General features: G+C 35.7%; 1 protein-coding gene across 2 annotated transcripts in view; it reads left to right on the plus strand.

Moving 5' to 3' along the window:
• TOLLIP (toll interacting protein) overlaps positions 1-10,339 on the plus strand; it is a 25,081-nt gene extending 14,742 nt beyond the window's left edge. Inside the window, exons 6-7 of one of the 2 annotated variants that reach the window (XM_059473472.1) lie at positions 1,279-1,299; positions 6,873-10,339. In XM_059473472.1, the coding sequence (XP_059329455.1) occupies positions 1,279-1,299; positions 6,873-7,087 (236 nt within the window). In that variant the 3' untranslated portion in view covers positions 7,088-10,339. The remainder of the gene's footprint in view (positions 1-1,278; positions 1,300-6,872) is intronic. The other variant, XM_059473473.1, reaches the window with a different exon arrangement.
• The last annotated feature ends 346 nt before the right edge of the window (positions 10,340-10,685 follow it).

The raw sequence follows: 10,685 nt of genomic DNA on the forward strand, positions 1-10,685 counted from the left end.
GAGGATTCTCCTGTAGAAGACTGTCAGAATCAACACCATATCTATGATGGAAATGGAGTGGGTGGACTAAAATGCTTATCCAGACAGTTTTAACAGTTCCTTGTTAACTGTCCAAAATAACTGTGCTTTAAAGAGATGATTAATCAAATTTAGGTGTGTCACAAAGGCCAAGCTGTTTTTCTGTAACAGAAACTTCTGTTCAAAACTAACTTTCTAATTAACTAGCCTTCTAATTAATGCTGAAGCTGCTAATTACTCTCACACTCTGTCATACAAGCTGAGGTAAACACTAGAAACAAGCAGGTAGTCACTGTGGTAAGCAGATGACCACAATTAATGCTCATTTCCTCACATCTGGTGGTAGATGGAGCTGTCTTAAGAACAGGAAGTGGCCGTAGTATATTCTTGCACCGTGGTAATTGCAAAACTTTTTAAATTGAAACCTTCTGATGACAGCACAAGCTGTTGCTTAGAAGCTATAGCTGCCATAGGTGATGTATTTATGCATTGGGTATGCAAAAATTTGAACTTGTGAACCATGTTGTTATAGAAGTTGAGTTTATCTACCACCTCTTCCTATTTCTTTTTCTAAAGATTACTTAATTTAAACTGTAGATGATTTTGATACACTGGTGCTTGCAGTATCTTCTTGTAGTGAAGAGTACCAGAGACAGTGAGCTAAAAATGCTAGTTCAATAAGCAAGCTGTATTTCTTATTAGCTAAATATTTGTGGGATAAACAGGAAACTTGCTTTTACTTATTTTATAAACTCCCATGTTAAAAATATGTTTAAAACCTGTGTGGTTTTGCGTCCTGTCAGAGTCAAGAATATCACTTTTTATTGAGGCGAGGTTGTGTGTATATGTACATTGTTCCTTTAGGTGTCCTTATGGACGATCATGGGTTAGCTTGTGATGTTACTGGTATCTGTTTAGAGAACCGTGGATGTATGTTGTCCTTTGTAGTCTGTAAAATCCTTGCTGCAAACACCTGGTGGCTTACTTATTTCAGTAGCATTTCTCCTGATTGTTACTTCTGCATAAACAGCACACTTAGGAAATTTGTTCAGGGCCCTGAAGCAAATTAGCTGAGAGACTGTATCCTAGCAGCATTTAGTTTTTTAGTGTTAGGTAGCTTAGGTTTTATCCAACTGCCTCATTTTATCCTACTTTCACCTTTGGAAGGTAAATAATTAATATCCTTTTAAAAATAGATTAATATTTCTTTCCCATGTCTTATTCCTTTCCCCTTGTCCCTTCATTTTCACCTGTCTTTAGGGCTTGAGTACTTTGCTCTGGGTAAGTTTCCAAGCTCTTTTCTCACTCCCATCCTCATTGACACAAGAGTCTTTGCATGAGCTCATCTAAACAGCTTTATTTGTTACAGCACACTGTACAACAAGGTATTGCCACTTGCTTGTTACAGTAGAACAATTTAATCCATCTTCTACAAATTATTAAAGCCTCTAACCTGTTGGAAAGGCATTTGCTCAGCTTTGAGCTGTAATGGCTAAACTGATTGCTGATGACAATGTTGATGGATATAATGTGATGCTGTGATATTCTTCTGAAGCTGCTGTGTGTCAGTGAGCTATATTAGGTGACAGTGTTGGTTTTCTAGTAGAGAAATAATTCTTGCAGTTGTTTGGCTACTGCAACATTAGTGGAGAAGCAGATAACGTCATGACTTTTGGTAAACTTGAAAGCAAAAAACTGAGTTGTGCAATAACACTGAGAAGACAACCTTCTAATTGCCTTAGTCTTAATTTCATTAATTAATCTCAGTGCATATTTTTCATGCACTTCTGTTTTAAATCCATGTAAAGTTAAGTATCTGACTATAATTCTAAAGGCAAATCATATGACAGGAAATCAATTTTCCTTCATTTTAGACTTCCTTTATTGTGACGCTTTTGATTTTGAATTGTGCAAAGTTGCTGTGACACTACTATCTCTGATAAAAGCATTGGTCTTTAATCAAATACATTCAGAAAATTTTAGAATTACTTCTTGTAAAATATGATATCATTTCTTGATGCCCTGAATTTCAGAAAGATGCTGTATATAAAATTGTTGTGGTTGTCACAACACATTTGCTTTATTCAGAACAGTGAAATTTTAGCATTTTTCTGTTGTTTCATACACTTAATTTTTCTAGTAGTTTCCATAGAAGCATTTTTTTAAAAAATGAGATAGTATGCATAGTAGTGAGATTTTTCCTGGAGCAAATATCATTAAGACTTATTTTGTTTTTTTAGAAAAGAGTTCCAAATTTCTTAATTTAAATGAAAGAATGCATGCTGGGAAGGTTCCTGAGATTACTCTGAAAGAGTCTATGGATGGGACAGGATGATAATGAGTTAAGAAATTAAACATAGGGCACTTTACTGAAAAAGAAAATAAAATTACAAGTGTGTAATGCCTTGTATGCAGTTGGAAAAAGTTTACCCTGTTAATTCTGCTTTGATGCTTTCATTGCTGCTTGTAGCAACTGACTTGCTATTGTTTCATGTATTGGAATGCCACTGCTTATGCAAGCATGTTTGCCATTACCATTTCACTGAATTGGAAAACAATGCTCCATTCTTCTGATTTATAACATGTACCTAATATCTGAGAGTAACACAGGAGTTCACAATTCCACTGACAGTGGATTCTTACGTTATTTAGTTCCAGTTTTCACCTGTCAGTGATATGAAGTTTTTTAGCTTAAAGCAGCTTTTTACTGAACATTGATAATTTGGAAGCTTATTATAACTTTCTCTAATGACAGCTTATATGTGTCTGTTTGCTAAATTTCAGTGCATAGTTCTTTAATTTTCTGTTTAAGTCTTACTTTCTATTTTGTAAATCAGAAATTATGGATGCTTTTAGTCTGAGTGCGGAAAAACCCAAAGTACTCTCAAATTGGTGTTGTATAGTTTGAATGTTGAGTTTCATGAAAAGCAAGCATTTATCATGGAGGTATTTATTAAAAATCTGTGATACTAACTCCATTTATATGCAGTCTAGTTGTAGACAGCATAAGCTAAAATTATAAGTGCTGAGAAAATAGGTTTTAAAAATCCTTGGTGAGAACCAATATGGACGAGAAATTTCTTGTGTCTTAAATTTGTTATTTATATTGGAAATGCTTTTTGAGTACTGCCTGTCCAGATGTCTGACTTGATAATTACCTATTTTTGATGAAAGCAGTAAGGAAAACTCTGTTCTAGTCTTGATTTTATTTTGGCACTGATAAGATACTGAAACAGTACTGGTAAGCTGTAGGATGCTATGTACTTGAGAAAAGAGCCTCAGGTTTGATTTGGATTAATGCATTAAAGTGTATTGATAGTTCATACACTGTTCAGGCTGATTGTTGGATAATATTAGGGTGTTGATGACTTAGTAAAAAATCTTGGGAAGTTTATGTTAGAAGTAAAACATAGTTTCTGTTGCTCAATTTTTTCAGATGCTTTGCGACTTTATTTTTTGAAGCCACACATCTTACGCCCCTTTTAAATGTCCACATTGTTTGTAGGCAGTGTGAGGAATGAGTTGAGGTTTGTTGAAGCTCTAGAAGAGGCTCTACAAAATGCTGCTGGGTAATTGGGTGAAGTGTATTTGCAGTGCTGGTGAGGACTGCACAGTGGTTTGCCTCCAGGGTGTCTAATGGGCTGTGTGTTCAAACTCATAGTGCCAGACAGAATTCCTGGGACCATGGTCCAAAGGCCATGAAAAGCTGTGGAGCCAGGTTTAGGGTGATGCAGAAAAGGGGACAGATACCTATGGTATCTGATACCTATGGTAGAGGTGTGATGCAGATGGTTGGGCAGAAATATGGTTCCAGTGTGCAGGTAACAAATTTATGACACTGACTCAGTATGAACCTTTTTGAATAAATACAGCCTGTGTGTTAGACTTAAAGCTTCTACGTTCCTATTTTTTTTTCTTCTAATAAAACTTAAGATGATTAAAAGGGAAATTTTAAAATCAAAATTGGAGAATATAGATAAATAGGGTGGTGTTTACAAATCAGTAATGAATCCCTTAAAATAGAACAGGAGTCCAGTTTGAGGAAAGAAATAGAAAAGAGTATATCAGGTGAAATCCTGGGTGCAGTGCTTGCAGTGAAACTATATTCATTTAGAGTACCTGGTCAGCCAGAGTTGATATTTAGCTCATCCAGCCTTGAATGTGAGTCATAATATAGCATTTTTGTGCTGACAGAAGAAACAAGTCAGTGGGATGCTAAAACATTTTTACACGTTAAAGTGAGTATAGACATTTCTGACTAAATAGTTAGACTGAAGAAAATCTTGAAGAGATGAGGTAAGTATTGAAACTGCTCTTTGCTCTTTTTTTAAATGTTAGGTCTGAGTAAACGTAGTATAATGTAATTCAATATTTTCAATCACATATGTACTTCAGTCATTATGTTGAGAGATGAGGCTGCAAAGAGGCACTCTTGGAAATTATCTTGGTTATACATGTGCTTTGTTGGTACAATTTTTGAGCGGTTAGTTGGAATTCAGTAGAAGAGAAGCAGCTTCTGATGTACTCCTGGGTAATAAATGAAAGCTAGTTCTCAAAGAGATCTTATTTTGAAGATGTATAGTGATGATGATGCAAATAGTTCATAGTTTGTTTAACTTACAGAGAAGTAATTAAGGTCATATGTAGAAGGCAAACAGATGAACTAAAAACTGTGTAAAAGAAGTTAATTGTTCAAAGAAATTGTGTGCCAAATTAAAAAAACCCAAAGCCAACAGTCAGAGAATATTAAGTGCGAAGTAAAGCAGTAAAGTATGTTTCTGACAAAAATTGGAAGATCTCCCATGTATGCAGATGTGAAAGTGTTAAATTATATGTTAAATCTAAACTGGTTATGAGGTTGTGTGAGGCTTTTGAAGATCAAATATGTAAAAGAAGCAGAAATAATTTCTTTTAAAGAAGCAGAAAACCTAGAATCATGTATGTAATTAAATAATAATAAAGATAAAAGTATGTATGGTAGTTCATGAAAACCTAGTTGGAATGTGAGACCATAACAGTCTCAGGAAGTTTTGCTTTCTGAAGACTGGAGGATAGCAAAGTGAAGTTTCAATTAAAAACATTTTTGAAGTAGCCATATTCTCTGTTGTATAGAATGATTAAAACCCAGGAAGACTAGAATGAACTGCTTTAAAGCAAACATGTAACTATGTCAACTTTAGGAGGACGTGATATGGTTGTGTAGGAAAAGCCTGTATGTTAAAATTCATAGGTATTTGAGTACATCAGAAAGAAAAGTATGGTCGGTGTATATCACCTTCTCAGCTGCATTTGTAAAATGCTATTTCCTAAGCATTCTTTCCATCATATGATATTCTGATACAATAAAGGTAATCTTGTGGTTTAATATCTACTTTAAAAAGCTGATGAACAAATAAATATAGGTGATTATTCATCTAATGAAAGGAGTTGAATCTGTGCACCTCCTTTGGTGAGGTGAATCAGATTTCTTTAAAAAGTGAGGGGACTAAGACAATTTGTCGAAACAAAAACCCTTAGCAGTTTTCTAAGCCTCTCTGACTGCCACAGGTTGCAGAAGGATCTCATTGTAATAAAAGGGAAATAAAATTATTTATTAAATCTGGGGTTAAAGTATGTGCAGGGGATAATCTTAACTAATACTTATTTGGTGGCAGTTTCTCAATTTGATCATTACTGTACAGGAAGGTCTTTGGATTACTGTACACTATTTTATAAAAATATCAGGTGAATAGTCTTTGAAACAGTGCATAAAATGCTTGAAAGCAAATAGAGAGCTGATACTAGATCTTGGGTCTTTGTAGCTGCAGGTACTTCTCCTTGCCCTACCTTAGAAATTCTACAGGAGAACTGCAGAAGCTAACACATAAAGGACTGGGACTAAGATAATCAAGGATCTGAAACTACATAGAGAAGAAGTGAAATACACAATTTTCAGAAGTGATAACAAAAAAAAATATAGATATGTACTATTATCTGTTTTCAGTTTTATACAAAACAAAAGGTAGTGTTTTCACCAATGGTTCTGTGCTTAGTGATAGAAGTTCTTATGTGATGAAAAAGGGATTTTGTCTAGTAATTTCTTTTAACAGGAATAGGAATACTCTTTTTCTAAAACTCTGTAAACTTTGTTTTACATGGATGTACAAGAAGTTAGCGAAAAATGGCAGGTCAGGTGAATTTTATGCTTTGGAAGAGAGATGAACAAAGCAGTGTGTGCCCCTAGAGGTGTTGCTCTTTTGCCATGTTGTGACTTTGAAGGCTGGATGGAACTTTAGCCAGGAAAAATATCTGCTAAAAATTGCTTATTTGTGTGGTCTGGTTTTCTAGTGGACCAAAGTACTTTGCTTTTCTTTGAATATGCTGGAAATTGCATTCATTGTCTCTTGGAATATCAGCCATGTATATTGCTAATGTAAAACCATTTTTTCATCACAACATAAATACACTGGGAACTAAAATATGAGGTGGGGAAAACCAACCACACCTTTCTGTGATGAGCTTAGTGTTTGGTTAGTGAATGTTTAATGCACATTGTACCTAATTTTGAACAGTGCCTGTTGTCATACATATAACAGTGCCTGTTATAAACTTCTGGAATATAAGCTTGGGGTGAAAATCTGTTCCAGAAGAATATTTTCGAATTGCAGCAGTGTAGGTATAATCTCTGCAACCTTCTTCCTCCTCTGGAGTGCATGTTAAAATAAATAAATGCTGAAGTTGGTGGGTTGGGACAAGTCATGAGCTGCTTTTGTCTTCAAAATCACAGGGATTTTTTTGTTGTGGGTTTGTTAATTTTTTTTCCCCCCTACTCACGTGTGTTTTGTGGCTTTCTTTCTTCTGTTTTTAACCTGTAGGGATGCCTGCAGTCTGTAATCCAGGCATGGTCCCTGTGGCAATACCACCTCCTGCAGTCAACCCTCAGCACCTGTGTAATGAAGAGGACCTGAAATCTATCCAGGACATGTTTCCCAACATGGACAGGGAAGTAATCCGCTCAGTGCTAGAAGCTCAGAGGGGGAACAAGGATGCAGCTATCAACTCCTTACTTCAGATGGCTGAAGAATCATAGATGCCCACTTCCTGTATAGTCCCTGTCCTCGATGCCACTTATTTTTACTTGCCAAGCCAGGGATTTAGCTAGAGGAAGAATTTCCCAACAGCTTTCTGTTAGTGCATCGTGTGTGACAGATTGTACCCCTTTTCTCCTTGGACAGTTGGATCTTCTCTTTCTTTCTCAGTCTGTACATACTCTGTTTAGCTTATATCCTACCATAGAGCAGTGAAGCATCTTTACTATCAGCTGTGCCCTGTGTGGCTATATTCTGATGGCATTGGGAATAATGCTGCTTTGTTTCTTTCTCTCCCCCTTTTCATAAACTTGCTCTTACAAAGTAACTCTATGCAGTACAAGATTTACTAGTGTTTGTTAGATTGGGGGAAAAAAACTTTCCATGGAAGGTTTGCTGTTTAAATACAATTGATTTGTTAAAAGTATTTAGGTTTCTGCAAGCAGCCTATTTTTGCCAGAAATTAAAGGAGAGACCCTTTCTTATCCTGTGGCATTTAGTTATTACTGTGATATATTCACACCTTTTAGATGGAAAATTTTTAATTTAATAAGCTAAATTTCTTAGGTTGTACTGTTGGCATTAGTAATAGGCATCTACTATTCAATCTAGTCATTGGGCACCAAAGCAATATATTATCTGGTGTGCATTTGGGGCTTTGTCCTCCCACATAGTATTGTTATGTATCTGTAAAATCTTAGGAGGTAACTTTTAACTCATACAGTATGTATTGCTGTAGCAGAGAATAGAACTAAGCCCTAATGTACTCCTACAGTTAATTGCACTCTAACTATTACTTCTGCATTCCCATGGCTATTTCAAAAGTTAAGTGCAGAAGTAAAGATACTTATACCTGGAAAGTGAAGCCGTAAAGAATTACTTAAGATGTTGTCTTACATTAAAAAAAGCAGGTATCTATGATCTGGTTATAAAGCTTCTTTCTTTATACCTATGTTTCAGCAAAGTTATTGCTTTACATTCGTGGGAAAATGATTGTATTTTTCCTGTAATAAGAAATAAACACGAAAAGTAGCTTCAGGGTCTTAGAATGGCATTATGAATTGCTCAGTGACTTGTTAGACTACAGCTGCTGTAGTCAGTTTATTATTATTTGATGCAGATGGAAATAAAATTCTATGTGAGAGACAATTTAACATATCTGAGTTACCGTCTGATCCTCAGAGGAGGTGTTTGTATTTATTGTTAGTGTAATTTTTTCAAGTAAGTTGATTTTGGAGCTGCAGAATCATACAGTTATGCACCAGTTACACCTGTCGGATGAATTTCTGTGGTGTCTGTTTTTGTAAAGTAATGCACTTTAAATAGTCTGCACCAATTTATTTTTCCAGTGATGTGCAATGTTGCTGTTTTGTCTCTTTAATGTTTGATTTCAAGTATTTTCTACAATAGCCATAGACCTTTATATTTTCAAGAGTTGAAATGAATGTACACTTGAAATCTAGGCTCTTGAATGATTCATGAGAACATTAAAGCCAGGTTGGAACACGAAATGACAACCCATATTCTCTTCTTCCCCACACTTTATTTTATGTCCTATGCTTAAAATATTTTCTTTATTATCTGATGCAAAGCTGATTTTATCCCCCTGCAACCTACATTCAAGTAGCCTTTAGGTAGCACTGGCAGTGGAGCACGAATATTTATTTTTTTTAATCATTAAAAGTAATAGCGAAACTTTTAAAATACAGCACCAAAAATCATCCCAGTTTCTGACCTTTTAAAGCTGTCTTTTCATAATGTACAGTTTTAAATTTTGCTATGAATCCCTTAACATCTTAAATTTCCCATTGAAAGCATAAGTGTCTTTGAACATCCTCCAGTTGGATTTTGAATAATGAAATTCAAGGCTATAGTTTTGTGTGCTGTAGTTGTAGAATTGCCACGTTTTGTTTTCTGAAGTTAAATGGGTATTCTTCAAGAAACTAGTCTTGCCCCTTCCCTGCAATCATGGTAAATTTTGTGATTGATTCGGTGTAGAGGCATTTGGTCTTTATAAAAGCAGAGTGTTTTGTGACATCATGACCCAAAAGGATAAATGTTGTTAGGGATTTAATGCTTAGATACCTCCAGGAAGAGTCCTGTGCTCTTAACTTTTACATAGATAGCATGAATTGCTAGGGACAGAACAATTCAGGGAAAATGTACATATTTAAATTTTTATATTAAAACGGTGGGATTCATAATACAGCTTTTCATAAAAGCAAGTGGTCATGGTTCAAATTAATGGCTGGTAAATTGTACTGCATCCTATCCATTTCAAGCGCAGAACAAAACCATCTTTTAGTCCTAACTGCCAGGAGGGGTAAGTGCAAAAGTTAAGCTAGCCAGGTTTATTCATAAACTGACTCTGGCCCTCTGAGGGAGACTCCTGTTCTTAGATATATTTTTAGTGTGTATTTTTTTTCCTAGGCAAGTGTTATGCAAAACAGGGTACAAATATGAATTGAAAATAGGATGTGTAGGAGCAGTATGGCCAGTAGATGGGTTTCATTATCTTAGACTATACTTAAATATTGTTCTGTGCATCTTTTTATCTTTATTTAATTAAGCATTAGAGATTAAACTCTTACATCAATATGTGCTACTTTCTCTTGTTAAAAAGAACAAAGTGATCAGCCTACTGAGCTTTTCAGCTTGCATATCCTTCCAGTTAAACTGTTTATTGTTAGGTTTGAATTGGAGAGAGATGAAAAAAGGCAGGAGGTGTTTACTTATTTTAGGGTCTGTGAAATTAAGGTATTGGAACTGAAAGTCTGGTTTTCTATTTAAAACAAACAAATTGTCAGTCATGATTGTAGCTTTTGAGAAAATGCTAATGGGGTAATACTGTGTTTGATGCTGCTCCTCTGCTCAGCAGCTTCCAGCAGCTTGGAGCTAAAGCCAGCTGTGTAAGACAGGCATCTGCTAAAAGTGAGTGCTCTCAGGATAGTTTGAGTCCTGCCAAGAGCCTCAGCTTGCTAAAGGTAGGAACATTTTTTGTCTAGCTAGATCCTTGCAACTTCTCTACTGCTCTTTGCATCTGCTGATGGTACTGAATGGGTTTATTCCCCCCTTACAAATGTTATTGCCTGTTTGGTTGATATGTAATACCCTACAGAGGATGTTGTGTTGCTGTAATTATTCTGAAGACATTGTTTCTCTGTATTGAGTTCCAGTGTCCGAATATGTTTCTTGCACTCTAAAGTACATTAACTTTTTCATTCTAATTTAATAAATGTACCATCTGAATGAAAGTGTATTATGTCTCTGTTGGAGAGAACCAGAGTGTGAGTCTTTACTGATCTAAAATTCAAGTATTGGTTACTGTCTTCTATTCAGTGTTGAACATTGGTTGGCAAACTACACTGCTTCTTAATGTGACCATCTGGTGGGAACAGTAACAGTAAATGCTCAAAAGTACTTTGAGAATTCTTCTACAGGTAGGTGCCTCTTTCTGACTCTTCTAGGGGCTGCTTTCTCAAGGAAATATGCTGGTGTTGCATATTGAGGACAGAAGAAGGCAGTAGTGATGCTGCATTGTTTGAAAGACAGCATTGGAGAGCAGGGGAGGAGGGAAGAATGGCACATGGGTATGGAGGG

This window comes from Ammospiza nelsoni, chromosome 6 (genome assembly GCF_027579445.1).
Source record: "Ammospiza nelsoni isolate bAmmNel1 chromosome 6, bAmmNel1.pri, whole genome shotgun sequence".
Taxonomy (NCBI): domain Eukaryota; kingdom Metazoa; phylum Chordata; class Aves; order Passeriformes; family Passerellidae; genus Ammospiza; species Ammospiza nelsoni.